The sequence below is a fragment of the Anguilla anguilla genome, chromosome 3 (genome assembly GCF_013347855.1).
Source record: "Anguilla anguilla isolate fAngAng1 chromosome 3, fAngAng1.pri, whole genome shotgun sequence".
Lineage (NCBI taxonomy): Eukaryota > Metazoa > Chordata > Actinopteri > Anguilliformes > Anguillidae > Anguilla > Anguilla anguilla.
In genome coordinates this window covers 9818146-9843278 of record NC_049203.1, presented here as the reverse complement: position 1 = coordinate 9843278, position 25133 = coordinate 9818146, and the positions used below count along the sequence as shown (strand labels likewise).

Here is a 25133-nt window from a genome sequence, read left to right as displayed (position 1 = left end):
TAAGATATAGGCTACGTAATTTTGGTTGTTTTTCATAACAACTATATCTATACAAAACACTATGAAGCAGATGTGAGATTTGTTCTTAAAACTTCCCAAAGCTTTTCTAATATTCCACCAGAAATTTTGAAATAGTGTCATTTACCTTTAAGAGATAGAGAATTATTTCTATTGGAGCAGCCGGTGCTCTGTTGTGCACCAGTAAGAGAGGGAACTGTACAAAGAGATCCACTCCCTCCCCCAGCCACTGCGCCGTAACCCTTACAATGCTCATAACTGAGAGCAACGGAGCTGCGCTCACATTCATGGATACAATAATCAAATCAGATTTTAACGCGAGGCGTTTTGATTTTGTTTATCTTGGCGGCAGTGTCTAATTTGGACACTATGTGTGTCTTGCAAAATAGCTTAGAAAAATATCAAGGGCATCTACTTTAGAAATGGAGTGCTGGATGTGGAAAACGATCCTGAAATGGCAGGCTCTCTGGCTGGTTCATTGCTTTCTCCTGTGGAGTACAATAGAGGCGCAGATTCGCTACACCATTCCAGAGGAACTGAAACAGGGCTCCCTAGTTGGAAATATAGCGAAGGACCTGGGTTTGGGCGTTTCAGAGATTTCTGACCGAAAACTGCGAATTGCATCCGAGGGTAAGCAATATTTCAATGTGGATTTGATAAAGGGAGATCTAATCGTCAGCGAGAGAATCGACAGAGAGACACTATGTGGTCAAAGCGCAAGCTGTGTGCTACCTTTGGAGGTTATAATTGAAAACCCCTTGCAATTGTTCCGCGTTGAAATTGAAATACAAGATATCAACGATAATTACCCTCAATTCCAAACAAAGGAAAATATTCTGAACATAGCAGAGTCCACTGTAGCCGGAGCGCGTTTCCCACTAGAAACGGCTCAAGACCTCGATGTTGGATCAAATTCTTTGCGATCTTATGTTTTGAATAAAAATGAACATTTTACTTTAAATGTTGTCACTCATAAGGATGGAATGAAAGTTCCGGAGCTTGTCTTAGAAAAGCCACTGGACAGAGAAAAGGTGTCGACGCACAAGCTAATACTGACAGCTGTCGATGGAGGGGTCTCGGCTAAATCGGGCTCTGCATATATAACAGTTAATGTTCTAGACATCAATGACAATGCGCCTCAGTTTGAAAATACTGTATATGAAATTCCAGTAGAGGAAAACACGCCGGTGGGAACTGTGATCGGAGCAGTAAGGGCTGAAGATGTAGATGAAGGTTTAAATGCTGATGTTGTGTATTCATTTGGCTCCCGCACACCCGATATAGTTCTGACACGATTTACCATAAATCCATTAACTGGTGAAATAACACTGAACAGCGTTATAGACTATGAAGAATCCAGTTCATTCAAATTTGACGTTCGTGCCTCAGACAAAGGCACGCCGTCCATGGAGAGCCATTGCACAGTCCAAGTGCAGATTCTAGATATTAACGACAACTCCCCGGAAATACTTTTAAAGTCAGTGCCCAGTCCAGTAAGAGAAGATGCCCCTATAGGAACCGTCGTCGCTTTGATCAGCACCAAAGACTTAGATTCTGGTGACAATGGCAAAGTCTCTTTAAAATTGTTGTCAAAATACCCATTCACTTTGAAACCGACTTTTTTAAACCATTACGCTCTGGTTACCGAATCCAGTTTAGATAGAGAAAATTTTCCAGCTTATAATGTAGAGATCGCCGCGTCTGATTCTGGATCTCCTCCGCTCGTTTCGACAAAGATCATAACGGTCAATATTCTCGATGTTAATGACAATCCCCCCGTTTTCTCCCAACCGTCTTACACAGTTTATGTGAAAGAGAACGGCGCTCCTGGGACAATATTGTGCTCAGTGTCCGCATCTGATCCAGACCTGGGTGAGAATGCCAAGATTTCATATTCGGTATTAGACTCTAAAGTGGAAGACGTGTCTGTCTCCTCATATGTTTACATTAACTCAGATAACGGCAGCGTCTACAGTATGCACTCATTTGACTATGAGAAACTGAAGGTGTTTCAGATCCAAGTGCAGGCAAAGGACCAAGGCTTTCCATCTCTCAGCAGTAACGCCACTGTTCATGTTTTCATCCTGGACCAGAACGACAACGCCCCCACTGTCATTTACCCCTCTGTTGTCATGGGTTCAGTGTCTCAACAGAAAATACCCCGCTCTGCTAAAGCGGGACACCTTGTAACCAAGGTAACGGCTGTGGACGCCGACTCGGGGCACAACGCTTGGATTTCCTATAAGGTGGTGGAAGCTACTGACGCATCTCTCTTGGGTGTGAATCTTTACACAGGGGAGGTGAGGACTAAACGCTCTGTTTCCGAGCAGGATGACGCCTCCCAGAGGCTGCTTATAGAGATCAAGGACAACGGGGAGCCCGTCCAGTCCACCACAGTCACTGTTGGCATATTGTTAGAGGACGGAGTTCACGAGCCCATTTCGGATTTGCGACATAAAGCGCAAGAACCCAGCAAGAAAAACAATAAAATAACATTTTATTTGATCATCTCTCTGGCCTCGGTTTCCGCAGTGTCTTTTGTGACTTTTGTGATCCTGGCAGTGAAGTGCGTTCGAAACAGCAGGAGGGGGGCGTGTTGCTGTATCAGATCGTCTGATTCTGACGGATATAAGAATCCCAACAGAAACCTTCAGATCCAGCTGAACACTGACGGGCCTATTAAGTATGTGGAGGTTCTGGGAGGGGACATGATGTCTCAGAGCCAGTCCTTCAGATCCTGCTTGTCTCCAGTGTCAGAGTTCAGTGATTTCACCTTCGTTAAGCCCAGCAGCACCTCTGACTTTAAGGATATGATCAGTGTCCTCGACGCGTCACTACCTGACAGTGCGTGGACTTTCGAGAGCCAACAGGTGAGCACATCAATTTTTAGCTTCTGATGTAATTCATATTTTCACCAGCTTTGTCATATTAATTCTATCTATCGTTTTTTTTTAGTGGGCGGGTAAATTCACAATTTCAGGGGCCATGAAAATAGACAGGAAGTGTTCATTGCGCATTCAAATTTACATATTTATTTTGGTTCTGTTCCTTGGTTAACTGCGTCGTGTATTCCTTACAATGAACGTTTGAAGTATGGATTGCCTGCCCAATACTGACATGTTTTTTTTTTATTTAAAATGTATTTTCTTTAAACCAGTGTCACTCTAAGTCTCCAGTAAAGCATTACCCGATATACCACATTATCTTGTTTAATTTATTTAATTCTGGATTTAAAAAAAATATATATTTGTTTAAAAGTGAAATACATCTGCCTATATCACATTTCGAGTTAGTGAATCGAGTTTGCAGGGAACCTAGACTCTTCTGCTGTTTTGGCATAAAACATGGACATTTAAAAAACAAAAATAATAACTTGTGGGTGTCTCAAAATGTCGTAATGATGTCTGACAATATCTGACAGCTTTTGTTCTCAACTTTTTGTTTTCGCGGTTTCCATTTTGAAAACCAAAAATAAATAAATAAAATAAAATAAAACACTTCATTTGATTACTGCAGTTTAAACTTAGGCTACTTGTAGTTAGGATTGTTTTTAATTGCGACGATATCTCTAAGAATTGCCATTTAGCAGCTGTGAGGTCCTTTTTCCTTAATACTCGCATTTACTTGTTAAAGCATCTCTGATATTCCACCAGAAATGTTGAAATATTGCCATTTGCCTTTAAGAGATTGAGAATTACTTCTATTGGAGCAGCCGTTGCTCTGCTGTGCACCAGTAAGAGAGGGAACTGTACAAAGAGATCCACTCCCTCCCCCAGCCACTGCGCCGTAACCCTTACAATGCTCATAACCGAGAGCAACGGAGCTGTGCTCACATCCATGAATACAATAATCAAATCAGATTTTAACGCGAGGCGTTTTGATTTTGTTTCTCTTGGCGGCAGTGTCTAATTTGGACACTATGTGTGTCTTGCAAAATAGCTTAGAAAAATATCAAGGGCATCTACTTTAGAAATGGAGTGCTGGATGTGGAAAACGATCCTGAAATGGCAGGCTCTCTGGCTGGTTCATTGCTTTCTCCTGTGGAGTACAATAGAGGCGCAGATTCGCTACACCATTCCAGAGGAACTGAACCAGGGCTCTGTAGTTGGAAATATAGCGAAAGACTTGGGTTTGGGCGTTTCAGAGATTTCTGAGCGAAATCTGCGAATTGCATCCGAGGGTAAGCAATATTTCAATGTGGATTTTATAAAGGGCGATCTAATCGTGAGCGAGAGAATCGACAGAGAGACACTATGTGGACAAAGCGCAAGCTGTGTGCTACCTTTGGAGGTTATAATTGAAAACCCCTTGCAATTGTTCCGCGTTGAAATTGAAATACAAGATATCAACGATAATTACCCTCAATTCCAAACAAAGGAAAATATTTTAAACATTGCAGAGTCTACTGTAACCGGAGCGCGTTTCCCACTTGAAACGGCTCAAGACCTCGATGTGGGATCGAATTCTCTACGTTCATATGTTTTGAATAAAAATGAATATTTTACTTTAAATGTTGTCACTGATAAGGATGGAATGAAAGTTCCGGAGCTTGTCTTAGAAAAGCCACTGGACAGAGAAAAGGTGCCGACCCACAAGCTAATACTGACAGCTGTCGATGGAGGGGTCTCGGCTAAATCGGGCTCTGCAGAAATAACAGTTAATGTTCTAGACAACAACGATAATGCGCCACAGTTTGACAATACAGTATATGAAATTCCAGTAGAGGAAAATGCTCAGACACAAACTGTGATTGGAGCAGTAAGAGCCGAGGATTTAGATGAAGGTTTAAATGCTGATATTGTGTATTCATTTGGCTCCCGAACACCAGATACAGTTCTGAAAAGATTTACTATAAATCCACTAACTGGTGAAATAACACTGAACAGTGTTATAGACTATGAAGAAACCAGTTCATTCAAATTTGACGTTCGTGCCTCAGACAAAGGCACACCATCCATGGAGAGTCGCTGCACAGTCCGAGTGCAGGTTCTGGATATTAACGACAACTCCCCGGAAATACTTTTAAAGTCAGTGCCCAGTCCAGTAAGAGAAGACGCTCCTAAAGGGACAGTCGTCGCTTTGATCAGCACAAAGGACCTAGATTCTGGCGATAATGGCAAAGTAAATTTAAGCATGATGTCAAAATACCCTTTCACTTTGAAACCGACGTTTTTAAACCACTACGCTCTGGTTACCGATTCCAATTTAGATAGAGAAAAATTTCCAGAACATAACGTGGAGATCATCGCATCCGATTCTGGATCTCCTCCGCTCGTTTCGAAAAAGATCATAACGGTCAACATTCTCGATGTTAATGACAATCCCCCCATCTTCTCCCAACCGTCTTACTCAGTTTATGTGAAAGAGAACGGTTCTCCTGGGACAATATTGTGCTCAGTGTCCGCATCTGATCCAGACCTGGGTGAGAATGCCAAAATTTCATATTCGATTTTAGACTCTAAAGTGCAAGACCTGTCTGTCTCCTCATATATTTATATTAACTCTGATAACGGCAGCATCTACAGCATGCACTCATTTGACTATGAGAGACTGAAGGTGTTTCAGATCCAAGTGCAGGCAAAGGATCAAGGTTCTCCATCTCTCAGCAGTAGCGTTACTGTTCATGTTTTCATCCTGGATCAGAACGACAACGCCCCCACTGTTATTTACCCCTCAGCTGTCATGGGTTCAATCTCTCACCAGAAAATACCCCGCTCTGCTAAAGCAGGACACCTTGTTACTAAGGTAACGGCAGTGGACGCTGACTCGGGGCACAACGCTTGGATTTCCTATAAAGTTGTGGAGGCTACAGACGCATCTCTGTTCGGTGTGAATCTTTACACAGGGGAGGTGAGGACTAAACGTGCTGTTTCCGAGCAGGATGACGCCTCTCAGAGGCTGCTTATAGAGATCAAGGACAACGGAGAGCCGGTCCAGTCCACCACAGTCACAGTTGGCATATTGTTAGAGGACGGGGTTCACGAGCCCATTTCGGACCTCCGACAAAAAGCGCAAGAGCCCAGTAAGAAAAACAATAAAATCACATTTTATCTGATCATCTCTCTGGCCTCGGTTTCCGCTGTGTCTTTTGTGACTTTTGTGATCTTGGCGGTGAAGTGCGTTCGAAACAGCAGAAGGGGGGCGTGTTGCTGTATCAGACGGTCTGATACTGACGGATATAAGAACCCCAACAGAAATCTGCAGATCCAGCTGAACACTGACGGCCCTATTAAATATGTGGAGGTTCTGGGAGGGGACATGATGTCTCAGAGCCAGTCGTTCAGGTCCTGCTTGTCTCCAGTGTCAGAGTTCAGTGATTTCACCTTCGTTAAGCCCAGCAGCACCTCTGACTTTAAGGATATGATTAATGTTCTTGATGCTTCATTACCTGACAGTGCATGGACGTTTGAGAGTCAACAGGTGAGCATTACGTCATGAAATCGCTCGCTGTGTGTTTTCTGTTGTATTTATCCATAATTATGCAAGGCTAATACAGCTTAGTTTGTTTTCTTTTTTATTCCTGTCCGACTATTTTCATGTCTTGTTAAATTCAGGCATAGCTATCACTCTTTAACAGGTTTCTGTACAACTGGAAAGATATGTAGTTACTCCATCTTTTCTTCCTATTACATATTTAACATGTTGTATTGACCATTGATGTCTTCATTCCATCTTGTTTTTAACTAAAATTAAGTTCCAGTATTTCTCAAAATAATTTATACGCTGTGCTGACTTAGAGCTAAAATGAGTGAGTTTCATTTTACTGCTTTAATTTAATACATTTTATAAAGGCTGTCAGTTTCCTCCTGAACAAAAGCTGTTTTTGTGACCCGCCGGAGAACTTTCAAATCTGGCGCTGTTCACTACCAAGGTGCTGAACAGTAGTCTTCGTGCACTGGGAAAGACATAGCTCAGCGTTCGTGGGAATGGGTGTTGACTTTTCGATTTTTAATGTGTGTGTGTGTGTGTGTGTGTGTGTGTGTGTGCAGTATTGAACTGACTTAAGTTTGTACAGTTTAAGGGTCTTTATATAAGCATGATTATGTCATTTGAGCAGTGAAGGTTGAAATACATTTACCAGTAATATAAGCCTTTGCATGTATTACATTACACTTAAATCACATTGCATAGTTTCATAGAAATTGCACTAAAAAACAATAGTCTTATTCATGCTATTCTTGCAAATATAATATGCTATTAGGAAAATTTGAAATACTTCAAAAAGATACCATCTGTGAATCAGTTCATAGAATCAATAAGAAATTACTTAGCATAAGGTGAATAATGGGACATTGGCTTTGGAAGTCGCCCTGGGAAAGAATGGCTAGCGAATAAATTTTGTTAATTCTTTTGCTAGATAAAGACATCTGCTCTGAAAATAAACAATGAAAATTGTCACCCGTGTAAAATATTCTTCTGAAAAACTTCTAATTATTAATATTGCAATGGTAGACGAAATTTGAGCCCCACATTTGTTTATTGACTCACTGTTACAGCCCTTTCTCTTGACATTAAATTATGTGCAATGTGCCTTTAATACAGAGGACGCTTGCGATTGGAAAAAAACAGAATTCGTCTCTGCACCAATGGGATGAAAGGACTGTACATAGAGATCTACTCCCTCCCCCAGCCACAGCAGGGTAACCCTTACAATGCTCAGAGCTGGTAGAGACGTGGCTATAGGCACACTTGTACTAAACAGGCTCTGGATATACAAATGTGTTTGCCTTTGACAATAGGCTGTTTAGTAGAGATTCGTTATTCTATTTTTTTTTTACTGGTGTCGGCTAGTCTAAAATGCGTTGATGGAAATGGTATTTTTAATTTTCTGAAATGAGAATCAAGAAGTGGAATCGTTTTTTGGAGTGGCCAGCGCTCTGGTATTATTTATTTTTCTTGTGGAATACAATAGAGGCACAGATTCGCTACACCATTCCAGAGGAACTAAATCAGGGTTCTATTGTTGGAAATCTAGGGAAGGACCTGGGTTTGGGTATTTCGGAGATTTCTGATCGCAAACTACGGACTGCATCCGAGGGTAAGCAGTATTTCAGTGTGGATTTGGGAAAGGGAGAACTGATCGTGAGCGAAAGAATCGACAGAGAGAATCTGTGCGGACAAAGCGTCAGTTGTGTGTTGCCTCTCGAGGTTATAATTGAAAACCCATTGCAATTATTCCGCATTGAGATTGAAATAAATGATATGAATGACAATGTTCCACATTTCCCATCAAAGGTGTATGTTTTAAGAATTGGGGAAAATTCTGCTTCAGGATCGCGATATCAGCTGGAAAAGGCAGTGGACCCTGACGTTGGTGCAAACGCACTAAATACGTACAAGATTAGTACAAGTGAAAATTTTTCTTTGAATGTTAAAACTACAAAAGACGGGGTAAAGGTCCCAGAACTAGTTCTACAGAAGCCGCTGGACAGAGAGAAACAGTCCGTCCATCGACTCGTTCTAACGGCTGTTGATGGGGGAAATCCAGTGCTATCGGGAACAACAGAGATAACAGTTCAAGTTCTAGATGTAAACGACAACGCACCGCAATTTGAGAAGGCTATTTATGAAATCTCTCTTCTGGAAAATTCGCCACCAGCGACAACTGTTTTAACGGTGAAAGCCGTTGACGTGGATGAAGGAACTAATGCCGAAATATTGTATTCATTTGCTGAACATACATCAGAAATAATACGTAGTGTTTTTGCCCTGATTCCCGAGAGTGGTGAGGTTAAGATAATAAAGCCATTAGACTACGAGAATGCCAATTCGTTTGAATTTGATATTCGCGCTACAGACAAAGGCACACCAGCTATGGAAGGTCTCTGCACTGTCCACGTGGAAGTAATTGACGTGAATGACAATCCTCCGGAAATCATCATGAAATCTTTACCAAGCCCCGTAAGAGAAGACGCTCCTGTCGGGACTGTGGTTGCTCTCATAAGGGCCGCCGATGTAGATTCCGGTGACAACGGAAAGGTTATCTTACACATTCCCCCGAAATATCCCTTTAAATTGAAACCGTCGTTTTCCAACCATTACACTTTGATTACGGATTCTAAATTGGACCGAGAGGCCTCCCCACAGTACGAGATCGATATAATTGCTACTGATTCCGGTTCACCCCCTCTCTCAACGCGAAAAACTATTAACATTAATATTTTGGACGTGAATGACAATCCCCCAGTTTTCTCCCAACCGTCATACACAGTGTATGTAAAAGAGAACGGTGCTCCGGGAGAAATATTGTGTTCGGTGTCCGCGTCTGATCCAGACCTGGGTGACAATGCCAAAATATCATATTCTGTCTTAGACTCCAAAGTACAAGACGTGTCTGTCTCCTCGTATATTTACATTAACTCAGATAACGCCAGCATCTACAGCATGCACTCATTTGACTATGAGAAACTGAAGGTGTTTCAGATCCGGGTGCAGGCAAAGGACCAAGGCTCTCCGTCTCTCAGCAGTAACGCCACTGTTCATGTTTTTATCCTGGATCAGAACGACAACGCTCCCACTGTTATTTACCCCTCTGTTGTCATGGGTTCAATCTCTCACCAGAAAATGCCCCGCTCTGCTAAAGCGGGACACCTCGTTACCAAGGTAACGGCAGTGGACGCTGACTCGGGCCACAACGCTTGGATTTCCTATAAAGTGGTGGAAGCTACAGACGCATCTCTGTTCGCAGTGAATCTTTATACGGGCGAGGTGAGGACTAAACGCACAGTTTCAGAGCAGGATGACACCTCCCAGAGGCTGCTTATAGAGATAAAAGACAACGGGGAGCCGGTCCAGTCCACCACAGTCACAGTTGGTATATTGTTAGAAGACGGGGTTCACGAGCCCATTTCGGATTTGCGACAGAAAGCGCAAGAACCCAGCAAGAAAAACAATAAAATCACATTTTATCTGATCATCTCTTTGGCCTCGGTTTCCGCGGTGTCCTTTGTGACTTTTGTGATCCTGGCGGTGAAGTGCGTTCGAAACAGCAGAAGGGGGGCGTGTTGCTGTATCAGACGGTCTGATTCTGACGGATATAAGAACCCCAACAGAAATCTGCAGATCCAGCTGAACACTGACGGCCCTATTAAATATGTGGAGGTTCTGGGAGGGGACATGATGTCCCAGAGCCAGTCCTTCAGGTCCTGCTTCACTCCAGTGTCAGAGTTCAGTGATTTCACCTTCGTTAAGCCCAGCAGCACTTCAGACTTTAAGGATATGATCAGTGTCCTCGACGCGTCACTGCCTGACAGCGCGTGGACTTTTGAGAGCCAACAGGTGAGCATTGCCTCATGAGGTTCGTCAGGGTTAAGTGTTTGGTGTCATTCGTATTAATATATGTGTTCATGTGCCTACTGCTAACTAGCAAACAAGACACATTGTTGTCAAACATTGTTGGGTTACCTATACTGCGTATCGATTTTTCCCATTTTGGTTTGGATATTTTAATGTTATAAACGTGATACATCGTCACATAGATGTTCTGTGGAGTTGGACTATGTAGTTACTTGCTTCTTCTTTTTGTTTTACATTGTCTTTTGTGTTTATTCCGTCAATCTTTGTGCTGCGTAGTTCGGTGCCTTTTCTGTTTAGAATTTGGTCTGAAATAACAAGCTGAAATAATTTGTTCAATTAGTTTGCTTTAAAATCTACGATGGCACTGAGCTCGACTGCTTTATTATTTGTATATACCTTGATTGATTCACAAAGAACATTTCTGAACATTAAGTTCTGCCCAAAAGCAATCGGCTTAATAATTTCCCCATGTTTAGACGGAGCTGTCCAAAAGCTTGGTTCTGAAAGTGAAGACCGTCTGATACATTAAAAAACCTTGTCGTTTAAGGATTCAAATCCTGTCAATATTCTTCACGTCCATGCCACTTGCTTTTCGGAAACGCCTGTCTTTGAATATCACGCGACATTAACATTAAAAATGAGAAAGTGTGTTTCAAATCTTAGCCTAAATGGTTTATCTTAATTTTGGTATGTTGCCACCGAAGTGAATGCAATATTGCATTGCTTGAAAAAGTGTAGAAATACTCAGTGAAATGTGGCTTATTTGGCAAATCAGCTGATCACTTTGCTCGATGGCTTATGTTCCTGATTCCAAATACTTGTTTGAATCTGTTAGTACTTTGCATTCTCTTTATTTAATAGCTGGTCGTGTTGCAGGTATTTATATGACGGTTCCAGATATATAAAATATTCCACGGATTAAGGCGTAAAATCAGAAATATGTAATTAGAATGTCCTTATCTGAGCATTGTAATGCTGTGTAATAATAATAATCAATACTTGTTATTCAGTGTAATTGACGTCTAGAACACTGATTTAAAATTTGGGAGAGAAAAACAAAACGTTACAAAAAACCTACTCTTCAAACGGTTAATGGCAGGGCACACATGCAAAAAGCCTTTCAAGTAATGCACTGGTAACTACATTCACTGGTATGTTCAATGTGTATTTATTCTTAATGTAGTCACAACTGCGGAACAAAATAGTTACACAAGTTTGTTTGAACTACAATGGCAAGACAGCAGACATGTAATAATAATATTTTCCTCATGTCTGTATTTGCTTCAAACAGAGATTGTAATGTAGTACATTAAAACACCATTGAAATTCCAATACAATCTAAAAAGACAGTCCCACAGTAAGGTACGTGAATCCTTAATGCAATCGCTGGTGCCGTTTGAGTGTTTCTTCAAGGTGCAGTACAGCTCCTATTGGATAATGTAGTGGGGCACCGTGGGGCAAATCATCCTCATATTTGCTTGTTAAAGCTTTTCTGATATGCCACCAGAAATGTTGAAATTGTGTCATTTGCCTTTAAGAACTAGAGAATAATTTCTATTGGAGAAGCCGGTGCTCTGCTGTGCACCAGTAAGAGAGGGAACTGTACAAAGAGATCCACTCCCTCCCCCAGCCACAGCACGGTAACCCTTACAGTGCTCAGAGCTGGGAGAGACGGAGCTGCGCTGAGAGCAATGGGTAGTTCTATTATATTTAGCCTCATTTCTTTTGCTGCAACATCTAATATTATTTTGTTGTTGCAGGTGTATAGGCTGCTATGATATGTTTTTTTAAACAGACATGCTCATTCGGATTTGAAACGTATTTTTTCACAATGGTGACAGGACAACGGATAAAGCTTCTGGAATGGCAAGAGCTGTGGCTGGTTTGTTTCTTTTTCGCGTGGAATACAATAGATGCACAGATTCGCTACACCATTCCAGAAGAACTAAATCATGGCTCCGTTGTTGGCAATATAGCGAAGGACCTGGGTTTGGGCGTTTCAGAGATTTCTGATCGCAAATTGCGGATCGCTTCTGAGGGTAAGCAGTATTTCAGTGTGGATTTAGGTAAGGGAGAGCTGATCGTGAGCGACCGAATTGACAGAGAGACTCTGTGCGAACAAAGCGCGAGTTGTTTGTTGCCATTGCAGGTTATTATCGAAGACCCACTTCAGCTATTTCGTGTTGAGGTTGAAATTCAGGATATAAATGACAATTCTCCTAAATTCAATACGAATGAATATGTTCTGAGTGCTGCAGAATCCACTCTGCCAGGTGCTAGATTCCCTTTGGAAACAGCGCAGGACTTGGATGTGGGAGCCAATACGTTACGTTCTTACGTTTTGAAGAAAAATGAACATTTTTCTTTGAATGTTATAAATAACAAAGATGGATCTAAACTCCCCGAACTCGTTTTAGAAAAAGCAGTAGACCGAGAAAAACAGTCAGTTCACCATCTCGTTCTCACCGCTGTTGATGGGGGGAGTCCTGCAAGATCTGGAGAGACGCAGATCACGGTTAGGCTTCTTGATAACAATGACAATGCGCCCAACTTTGAAAAAACTCTGTATGAGATTGCAGTGAGCGAAAGTACACCCCCTGGAATGGCCGTATTGACCGTTAAAGCAGTTGATTTAGATGAGGGTTTGAACAGTGATATAGTGTATTCGTTTGGGTCGCACACATCAGAAGCAGTGCAGAAAATGTTTGGCATAGATCCACAGACCGGCGAGATAACTCTGTCAGACCGACTAGATTATGAGGTCATTAAGATTTATAAATTTGATGTACGCGCCACTGACAAAGGCACGCCGTCGATGGAGGGTCACAGTCGAGTGCAAGTAGAGGTTGAGGACGTGAACGACAACCCGCCGGAAATAATACTCACGTCTTTACCGAAACCCGTTAGAGAAGATGCTTCGGTGGGGACCGTTGTAGCTTTAATTAGCGCAAAAGATTTAGATTCGGGGGAAAACGGGAAGGTTGCTTTAAGCATGTCGTCTGACTATCCTTTCAAGTTAAAACCGTCATTTTCTAACCATTATGAATTAGTTACTGATTCCCGTCTGGATCGCGAGGAATTTCCTGACTATAATATTGAAATAATTGCATCGGACACTGGGTCTCCTCCTTTCACTACGACGAAAAAAATAGCTGTTAATATATTGGATGTAAATGACAACCCCCCGCTGTTCTCCCAACTATCATACACGGTGTATGTTAAAGAAAATGGAGCTCCAGGGAGAATACTGTGTTCGGTTACAGCTTCTGACCCAGACCTGGGTGAGAATGCCAAGATCTCATACTCTATCTTGGATTCTAAAATCCAAGACGTGTCTGCCTCCTCGTATATTTACATTAACTCTGAAAACGGCAGCATCTACAGCATGCACTCATTTGACTATGAGAAACTGAAGGTGTTTCAGATCCAGGTGCAGGCAAAGGACCAAGGCTCTCCATCTCTCAGCAGTAGCGCTGCCGTTCATGTTTTTATCCTGGATCAGAACGACAACGCCCCCACGGTTATTTACCCCTCTGCTGTCATGGGTTCAATTTCTCACCAGAAAATACCCCGCTCTGCTAAAGCGGGACACCTTGTTACGAAGGTAACGGCAGTGGACGCCGACTCGGGGCACAACGCTTGGATTTCCTATAAAGTGGTGGAAGCTACAGACGCGTCTCTGTTTGGTGTGAATCTTTATACAGGCGAGGTGAGGACTAAACGCGCTGTTTCAGAGCAGGATGACGCCTCTCAGAGGCTGCTTATAGAGATCAAGGACAACGGGGAGCCCGTCCAGTCCACCACAGTCACCGTTGGCATATTGTTAGAGGACGGGGTTCACGAGCCCATTTCGGATTTGCGACAGAAAGCACAAGAACCCAGCAAGAAAAACAATAAAATCACATTTTATTTGATCATCTCTTTGGCCTCGGTTTCCGCGGTGTCTTTTGTGACTTTTGTGATCTTGGCAGTGAAGTGCGTTCGAAACAGCAGAAGGGGGGCGTGTTGTTGTATCAGACGGTCTGATTCTGACGGATATAAGAATCCAAATAGAAATCTGCAGATCCAGCTGAACACTGACGGGCCTATTAAGTATGTGGAGGTTCTGGGAGGGGACATGATGTCTCAGAGCCAGTCGTTCAGGTCCTGCTTGTCTCCAGTGTCAGAGTTCAGTGATTTCACCTTCGTTAAGCCCAGCAGCACTTCAGACTTTAAGGATATGATCAGTGTCCTCGATGCGTCTCTACCTGACAGTGCGTGGACTTTTGAGAGTCAACAGGTGAGCATTATGCCATGAACATCATTTATTTAATGTTATTTGCTTATTTGTTTATCCACCATGAGGTTTTTATTTTATTTTTTATTTTATTTAATCGCTGACTGTATTTATAATGTGTAGCTACTCCAGTTGGATGGGGGACGAACTGCCAGTAATTTAGCCTTAATTGGCGTTGACTTTAAAGTACTTATCTTTATCTATTCAGGACAAAATTGTGATAATTTTGACAACTGTTATATTATGCTGATATATTTGCTATCCTCGTGAGCATATGACATTTTAATTTAATAACAGGGCTCATAGCATTTTGGTTAAATGTGCAATGCAATTAGTTATAATCTTTAAATGTATATATGTATATATATATATATATATATATATATATATATGTGATATTTTATTTCGACATGGAAACTTTCCTAAAAACGTGTCTGCTAAGTAACTTATGAATTCACCTCCTGTAATAATATTATAATGATGTTAAAATAATATAATTCATTATTCACAGTTTGAAATTCCGTGGTGTTAAGGTGTACGAAAATAAGTTTGACAAATACATTTATCTTCTTTACTTACAGGCATCTGTAATATTTTATGTGACGTAGGCTTGGCGACGTATGATGTTTTTTTGTTTATGAATGATGTCGTTTGTATTTGCACTTTTGGAATAGCTTTGATTACCTGACAGTTTGAATTATGCTTTGGAAGAGCTCTATTCTGTGGGCGAAATAGTGCCATGTGACTTTAAGAAAAGATGCTTGAGGTATTGGATGTGTGCTTTTCGGCTGTCCACCAATGGGACGAGGCCCTGTACAAAGAGATCTACTCCCTCCCCTCACCACAGCACGGTAACCATTACAATGCTCATAGCTGTGAGAGACAGAGCTGAACATACATGGCTAGGAACTGCGAAATACTTCCTCCTACTTCTGCATGGATATGAAATAACTCAATTTTGCTTTTATGCATTTTTTTTTTACATATTCTGTTTTAAAACGTTTTTGAAAACTACAAACTATGCGAAATGCTCGAAATGAATTACAGGACGAGGAATGGGATTTTGGAATGGCAGTCGCTATGTGTGTTACATGTCTTCCTCTTGTGGAATACAATAGAAGCACAGATTCGCTATTCAATTCCAGAGGAATTAGACCAGGGATCTGTTGTTGGAAATGTAGCGAAGGACCTGGGTATAGGAGCTTCGGACATGTCTGAACGTAATCTGCAAATCGCTTCCGAGGGTAAGCAGTATTTCAGTGTTAATTTGGGAAAGGGAGAGCTTGTCGTGAACGAGAGAATCGACAGAGAAACATTGTGCGGACAAAGCGCGAGCTGCGCGTTGCCCTTACAAGTCATTATTAAAGATCCTTTGCAACTGTATCATGTCGAGATTGAAATACAGGATATTAATGACAATTCACCAGTTTTTCCAGAAAGCGAACACTCGCTGAAAATCGGCGAGCACGTCGCGCCTGGAGCGCGTTTTCCTTTAGAAAGAGCACAGGACCCCGACGTCGGCTCTAACGCACTGGGCGTGTATAAAATCAGTCCAAATGAACATTTTGTTTTGAATGTTAAGACTAATAAAGACGGCCTAAAAGTCCCCGAGTTAGTCTTACAGAAAGCGCTGGATAGAGAGAAACAGCCGGTCCATCACCTCATTCTGACGGCTGTTGATGGAGGGACTCCTAGTCGATCAGGGACAATAGATGTCATCATACACGTTCTGGACAGTAACGATAATGCACCGCAATTTGAAAAAACGCTGTATGAAATTCCAGTCAGAGAAAATTCACCCATAGGCACAGTGGTTGTATCAGTAAACGCTATCGATTTAGACGAAGGCACGAATGGAGAAGTCGTATACTCGTTTGCTGAACACAAGACGGACGCAATACGAAACTCGTTCAATATAAACTCTGAGACAGGCGAGATAACCATAGCTAATATTTTGGATTATGAAGCGACGAATAATGTTGAGTTAAGCATTCGTGCAATGGACAAAGGAACTCCCGCAATGGAGGGCCATTGTACAGTGCATGTTGAAATTCAAGACATGAACGACAATTCACCGCAAATAATTCTCACATCTTTGCCAAGCCCAGTAAGAGAAGATGCTCCTGTTGGAACTGTTATTGCTTTGATACGTGCTAAAGATATTGACTCAGAGGACAACGGTCGTGTCAGTTTAAATATTCCGGCAGAATATCCTTTCAAATTGAAGCCATCATTTTCTGATCATTACACTTTAGTCACAGATTCTAAACTGGATCGTGAAAAATTTCCGGAATACAAAATACAAATGTATGCTACAGATTCAGGTTCTCCTCCACTCACGACGCAAACGGAAATAACCGTTACTATCCTCGATGTAAATGACAATCCACCAGTTTTCTCCCAACCTTCCTACACAGTTTATGTCAAAGAAAACGGCGCTCCAGGTGCACTGCTGTTTTCAGTGTCTGCTTCTGATCCAGACCTTGGCGAGAATGCCAAGATGTCCTATTCGATATTAGACTCAAAAGTTCAGGACGTGCCTGTCTCTTCATATATTTACATTAACTCAGATAACGGCAGCATCTACAGCATGCACTCATTTGACTATGAGAAACTGAAGGTGTTTCAGATCCAAGTGCAGGCAAAGGACCAAGGCTCTCCATCTCTCAGCAGTAACGCCGCTGTTCATGTTTTTATCCTGGATCAGAACGACAACGCACCTGCTGTTATTTACCCATCTGCTGTGATGGGTTCAATTTCTCACCAGAAATTTCCTCGCTCTGCTAAAGCGGGACACCTTGTTACAAAGGTAACGGCAGTGGACGCCGACTCGGGGCACAACGCTTGGATTTCCTACAAAGTGGTGGAGGCTACAGACACATCTCTGTTTGGTGTGAATCTTTATACGGGAGAGGTGAGGACTAAACGCGCTGTTTCAGAGCAGGATGACGCCTCTCAGAGGCTGCTTATAGAGATCAAGGACAACGGGGAGCCGGTACAGTCCACCACAGTCACAGTTGGCATATTGTTAGAGGACGGGGTTCACGAGCCCATTTCGGACCTCAGACAGAAGATGCAAGAACCCAGCAAGAAAAACAATAAAATAACATTTTATCTGATCATCTCTCTGGCCTCGGTTTCCGCGGTGTCTTTTGTGACTTTTGTGATCTTGGCGGTGAAGTGCGTTCGAAACAGCAGAAGGGGGGCGTGTTGCTGTATCAGACGGTCTGATTCTGACGGATACAAGAATCCCAACAGAAACCTGCAGATCCAGCTGAACACTGACGGGCCTATTAAGTATGTGGAAGTTCTGGGAGGGGACATGATGTCTCAGAGCCAGTCCTTTAGGTCCTGCTTGTCTCCAGTGTCAGAGTTCAGTGATTTCACCTTCGTTAAGCCCAGCAGCACTTCTGACTTTAAGGATATGATCAGTGTCCTCGACGCGTCACTGCCTGACAGCGCCTGGACTTTCGAGAGTCAACAGGTGAGCTTTACATAAAACTGGTGTTCAAACCTTTACATGTGGAGGTGAAAGAACTTGATCTTATGGAAGGTACTCTATTTTGCCGTTCACGTAAAACCTGTGATTTTTCTAATTAATCTATGCATTACATTTAACTTCAGTTAAACATTACGCTTTACGGTCGACACATTATGCGTAAGCTTTAGTTATTTGCGATATGTCTCTTGCAAGCAGCTCTGTGCTGCTTGGCTTCAGCTGTTCAAATGTTTCAGCACCATTGATCTGGACAGCGACCCTCGCACTTTGTTGAGAGTGCAGGACACTGAATTCGAAGGAAATGCCTATGCCTTAATTAACTTCTCAGTCGACTCGACAGATTTGCCTTAAGAAATCATATACGTATATATATATATATATATATATATATATATATATAGGTTGAAGCTTCCTTCATTTAATAAAAAAAAAAGAAAAATGCGCTTTTTGTAGTTCACAGTTTGTTCATAGCTTGCATGTTTCTGGTGTGTTTTCCACTGCTGTCAGAATTTACGGTATTTTATAGCTTCAGCATGAACACTATATTAACCCCGGAAAAATACATTCCTATATGGTATATGAAATGCGTCTGTAATTCAGGTTCCTATTCTTGGAGTTTATTTTTTTTCATTCGCAGCCTAATTAATTTACTGGAATTCGTGTTTAAAATATAGTGATTCTTTATAGACTTACATAGTTATAAACCACTGGCTTATTGAAATACACGCTCTCACAGAAAGAGCAAGCTGCCTGTGTCTTTAAGATGTACCGGCATTCCAATTGGGTATTTTCATATCCACTGTACACCAATGAGACACAGATCTGTACAAAGAGATCTACTCCCTCCCCCAGCCACGGTTGTGTAACCCTTACAATGCTCAGTGCTGGAAGAGACGAAGCTGTGTTCACATCTAGGCTGTTATAATGCAATTTATAGATAAGCAGTACCAGATAAGATTAGCTTTTGGCTGGATAATTACACTATTGTTTTTGCTCCACCGAGAACATTTGTATCAAACGAGTACATTGATGGAAAATATTTTTATTTTAAGGAGAAAATGAGTAACGGGCGGAGGACTCGGCTTTTGGAATGGCAGGCGCTGTGGATGGTTCGTTTCGTGTTATTGTGGAATACAATAGAGGCGCAGAATCGCTACACAATTCCAGAGGAACTAAATCAGGGTTCTATTGTTGGAAATCTGGGGAAGGACCTGGGTTTGGGAGTTTCAGAGATTTCAGAACGCAAACTGCGGATCGCCTCCGAGGGTAAGCAGTATTTCAGCGTGGATTTGGGGAAGGGAGAGCTGATCGTGAATGAGAGAATCGACAGAGAGACTCTGTGTGGACAAAGCGCCAGTTGCGTGTTGCCCTTACAAGTAATAATCGAAAACCCATTGCAACTGTTTCATGTTGAGATTGAAATACAAGATATAAACGACAATCATCCTATTTTTCCTACAAAGGAGCATGTTTTAGAAATTTCAGAATCTACGACACCTGGCGCACGATTTCCTCTTGAAAGCGCAGATGACCCCGACGTTGGAAGTAATAGCTTACGATCATATTCAATCAACGCCAATGAATGCTTCCGTTTAAATGTCAAAAGTATTGAAAATGGCAGAAAGGCGCCAGAGCTGATTCTTGATAAAGCATTAGACAGAGAAAAACAGTCCGTTCACGAGCTTGTTTTAACAGCATTGGATGGAGGCAATCCTGTCAAATCAGGAACTGCTTTGTTTAAGGTTATTGTTCAAGATATCAATGACAACATTCCAGAATTTGATCAAGCGTCGTATAAATCTGCTATTACTGAAAGCTCTGCACCTGGGGCGGTAGTGCTTACGCTAGAAGCCACCGATTTAGACGAAGGTTCGAATGGAGAAATCCTGTATTACTTCGGCGCGCATACATCTGATACTGTCCAGCAAACGTTTACTATTAATCCCAATACTGGGGAAATAACCGTGAAGGGAAAACTAGATTACGAGGAAAGGAAATTGTATACTTTTGATGTCCGTGCTAAAGATCGAGGGACCCCCGGTCTAGAAGGTCATTCGTCGGTACAAATTGATGTTCTGGACGAGAATGATAATCCACCGGAAATAATTCTCACATCACTGCCCACTCCTGTTTCAGAAAATGCGTCCATTGGGACAGTTATAGCTTTGATAAATGTCCGAGATCTAGATTCAAACGACAATGGGAAGGTGAACCTACAAGTTGCCCCTGGTTTCCCATTCAAATTGAAACCGTCTTTAAAGAACCATTATTCTTTGGTAACGGACTCTCGGCTTGATCGGGAGAAAAATCCTGATTATAATGTGGAAATCGTAGCCTTTGACTCCGGTTCCCCTCGCCTTCAAACCAGAAAGATAGTCAGTGTTAAAATATTAGACGTGAATGACAACGCTCCGGTCTTTTCGCAGCCTTCCTATAATGTGTACGTCAAAGAGAACAACCCCGCCGGTGCGTTGTTATGTTCAGTGTCTGCATCAGACAACGATCTAGCCAAGAACTCATTAATTTCTTATTATATTTTGGATTCTACCCTAAATGGTATACCTGCGTCGTCCTATTTCTATATAAACGCTGAAAATGGTTCGATATACAGTATGAATTCTTTCGATTATGAAAAAATAAAAGTGTTCCAGATTATAGTGCAGGCAAAGGACCAAGGCTCTCCGTCCCTCAGAAGTAACGTTACTGTTCATGTTTTTATCCTGGATCAGAACGACAACGCCCCCGCTGTTATTTACCCTTCTAGTATAATGGGTTCAGTTTCGCACCAGAAGATGCCCCGCTCTGCTAGAGCGGGACACCTCGTAACAAAGGTAACGGCAGTGGACGCCGACTCAGGGCACAACGCTTGGATTTCCTATAAAGTTGTGGAGGCTACAGACGCATCTCTGTTTGGTGTGAATCTTTATACAGGCGAGGTGAGGACTAAACGCGCTGTTTCAGAGCAGGATGACGCGTCTCAGAGGCTGCTTTTAGAGATCAAGGACAACGGGGAGCCGGTCCAGTCGACCACAGTCACAGTTGGCATATTGTTAGAGGACGGGGTTCACGAGCCCATTTCGGATTTGCGACAGAAAGCGCAAGAACCCAGCAAGAAAAATAATAAAATCACATTTTATTTGATCATCTCTCTGGCCTCGGTTTCCGCTGTGTCTTTTGTGACTTTTGTGATCTTGGCGGTGAAGTGCGTTCGAAACAGCAGAAGGGGGGCGTGTTGCTGTATCAGACGTTCTGATTCTGACGGATATAAGAATCCCAACAGAAATCTGCAGATCCAGCTGAACACTGACGGGCCTATTAAGTATGTGGAGGTTCTGGGAGGGGACATGATGTCTCAGAGCCAGTCGTTCAGGTCCTGCTTGTCTCCAGTGTCAGAGTTCAGTGATTTCACCTTCGTTAAGCCCAGCAGCACCTCTGACTTTAAGGATATGATCAGTGTACTCGACGCGTCTCTACCAGACAGTGCGTGGACTTTCGAGAGCCAACAGGTGAGCACTGATGTACATTTCACATTTTATGCGGAAAATTTCAGAATTTTAAACCGAGATTAATTTTTCTTTATATTTTACTAATTGCACTTGTGTTTGTTATCTACTGTTATAACAAACGTTGAGAAGTCCTCTCCTCCTCCTCGTCAGTGAATGTGAACTAGAACAATCACAAAATCAACCTCATTGTCATTGTATCCTTTCAAACTCAAAGTGCTAGAGTACAGAACCAAAATAACAAAAATGTGTCACTGTCCAATGAATTATGGTGCTCACTGTATTTCTGTAAATACATTTTTTTGACGTTGTACAATATTAAATTTGGGAGGAGGGCAGTTGGAGTCTGTTTCATTGATGGTCGCAAGAAATCCGTTTGGAATGATTTATTTTGTTAGAAAATGAAATGAAATGATGAAACTAATAATACCCCACAGAAAGTTAATTGTGGAACTATTTCGAGTAACTACACCGTACGTTAACACAGCTGTTTTCCAGTTATCCATGATTATATTTGACGTTGGAGCCTATTTAAATCATAGGTTTAACTATGGGGTCGTGGTAGCCTAAAATTTATTTCTTTCGTACAATATTATTTTTTTAACCCCAAAGCCGTTTATATAAGCAGGTATTAACCAATATTTGTGGTTGATTGTTGAGATGCTGTCGGAGGCAGCCTCTGTGTCTTTAAGAAGCAGTTGGCCTCAGATTGGATGTTCTAGGTGTGCGTTGTGCACCAATGAGATGGAGGACTGTACAAAGAGATCCACTGCCTCCCCCAGCCACAGCAGCGTAACCCTTACAATGCTCAGAGCTGGGAGAGACGGCGTCGCGCGCACACCAACGGATATAAACATTTATACATTGGACATTTACGAATGGAATACTAGATTTGATTTAAATGTGGGATGCATTTTCAATTCCAACCGTTTATTCCGGCAGAAATATGTTGGTGAGGAGTGCATAACAACGCTTTAGGTTATGACTAGGAAAACGACATATACAGGGGGGAGATGGCAGGCGCTGTGGTGGTATTATTTCTTTCTCATGTGGAGTACAATAGAGGCACAGATTCGCTACACCATTCCAGAGGAACTAAAACAGGGCTCTGTTGTTGGAAATGTCGCAAAGGACCTGGGCTTGGGAGCCTCAGAGATTTCTGACCGCAAACTGCGGATCGCCTCCGAGGGTAAGCAATATTTCAGTGTGGATTTGGCGAAGGGACAATTGATAGTGAGCGAAAGAATCGACAGAGAGACTCTATGCGCTCAAAGCGCCAATTGTTTGTTGCCAATACAGCTGATAATTGAGGATCCACTTCAATTTTTCCGTGCTGAGGTTGAAATTCAAGATATCAACGACAATTCACCTCGCTTTCTTACGAACGAGCGGGTGCTGAAAATAGCAGAGTCAACAGCGACGGGCGTGCGTTTCCCTTTGGAGAGCGCACTGGACCCAGACGTGGGCAGTAATTCACTAAGGTCGTATACACTAAGCAAAGACGAATGTTTCAGTTTGAAAGTAAAAAATCTCGAGGATGGTAGAAAAGTCCCGGAGCTTGTGTTGGAGAAATCTCTGGACAGAGAAAAACGGGCTGTCCACCACCTCTTACTGACTGCACTGGACGGAGGGAATCCAGTCAGGTCAGGCACCTCTGAAATCACCATTTCAGTTCTTGATAACAATGATAATGTTCCAGAATTTCAAAAGGCCCTGTATAAAATAGCAATCAAGGAGGATAGCCCGAAAGGTACTTCTGTTATTAAAACTGAAGCAACGGACCTAGATGAGGGCCCCAACGGAGATGTAAACTATTATTTTGGGGAACATACGTCAGACTCAGTGTATTCAATGTTTACGATTGATCCAAAAACAGGAGAGATTTTTCTGAAAGGTGAATTGGATTTCGAGAGAACTGCTTCGTATAGAATTGATATCAGTGCCAAAGATAAAGGTTCTCCGGAGATGGAAGGGCATTGTACTGTACAGATAGAAATAGCGGACGTAAACGACAACCCTCCCGAAATTATCCTTACCTCTCAACCAAGCCCAGTCCGCGAAGACGCGCCCAGTGGCACTACTGTTGCTTTAATAAACGTACGCGATCTTGATTCCGGGGAAAACGGAAAAGTGTCTGTTCAAGTTCCCGAAGGCTCTTCATTTATGCTAAATCCATCTTTTTCTGATCACTACGCGCTTGTTACCACTGCTGTGTTAGACCGCGAGAGCTTTCCAGAGTACAATATAGAAATAACAGCCACTGATTCAGGTTCTTCTCCCTTGTCTACAAAAAAATCTATACCAATAACCATTCTCGATGTCAACGATAACCCTCCGACATTCAAAGAATCTTCTTACCACGTGTATGTGAATGAGAATAACGCTCCGGGGACAATACTGTGTTCAGTATCCGCTTCTGATCTAGACCTAGGTGAGAATGCCAAAATATCATATGCTATCTTGGACTCCAAAGTCCAAGACGTGCCTGTCTCCTCGTATATTTATATTAACTCAGATAACGGCAGCATTTACAGCATGCACTCATTTGACTATGAGAAACTGAAGGTGTTTCAGATTCAGGTGCAGGCAAAAGATCAAGGCTCTCCATCTCTCAGCAGTAAGGCCACTGTTCATGTTTTTATCCTGGATCAGAATGACAACGCCCCCACGGTTATTTACCCCTCTGCTGTTATGGGTTCAATCTCTCACCAGAAAATACCCCGCTCTGCTAAAGCGGGACACCTCGTTACCAAGGTAACGGCAGTGGACGCTGACTCGGGGCACAACGCTTGGATTTCGTATAAAGTTGTGGAGGCTACAGACGCATCTCTGTTTGGTGTGAATCTTTACACAGGGGAGGTGAGGACTAAACGCGCTGTTTCAGAGCAGGATGACGCGTCTCAGAGGCTGCTTTTAGAGATCAAAGACAACGGGGAGCCGGTCCAGTCCACCACAGTCACAGTTGGCATATTGTTAGAGGACGGGGTTCACGAGCCCATTTCGGACCTCCGACAGAAAGCGCAAGAACCCAGCAAGAAAAACAATAGAATCACATTTTATCTGATCATCTCTCTGGCCTCCGTCTCCGCTGTGTCTTTTGTGACTTTTGTGATCTTAGCGGTGAAGTGCGTTCGAAACAGCAGAAGGGGGGCGTGTTGCTGTATCAGACGGTCTGATTCTGATGGATATAAGAATCCAAATAGAAATCTGCAGATCCAGCTGAACACTGACGGGCCTATTAAGTATGTGGAGGTTCTGGGTGGGGACATGATGTCTCAGAGCCAGTCCTTCAGGTCCTGCTTGTCTCCAGTGTCAGAGTTCAGTGATTTCACCTTCGTTAAGCCCAGCAGCACCTCTGACTTTAAGGATATGATCAGTGTCCTCGACGCGTCTCTACCTGACAGCGCGTGGACTTTCGAGAGCCAACAGGTGAGCATTTCCACGCAATTGTGTTACTAAATTGTGTTACTCGTCCCGTGTTCTTGGGTGATTCAAGATGGTATATATAATAGTGTGCCAAACAGAAGTAATTATCAATTAC

At 42.5% G+C, this 25133-nt stretch overlaps 1 protein-coding gene across 46 annotated transcripts in view; it reads left to right on the top strand.

Moving 5' to 3' along the window:
- The window catches only part of LOC118223390 (protocadherin gamma-C5-like), a 247865-nt gene that overhangs the window by 201964 nt on the left and 20768 nt on the right, over positions 1-25133 (top strand). The window contains exon 1 of one of the 46 annotated variants that reach the window (XM_035409838.1): positions 108-2888. The exons of 32 other annotated variants lie outside the window; for them this stretch is intronic. In XM_035409838.1, the coding sequence (XP_035265729.1) occupies positions 441-2888 (2448 nt within the window). In that variant the 5' untranslated portion in view covers positions 108-440. 13 more of the 46 variants (XM_035409871.1, XM_035409835.1, XM_035409868.1 and 10 more) reach the window with 13 other exon arrangements.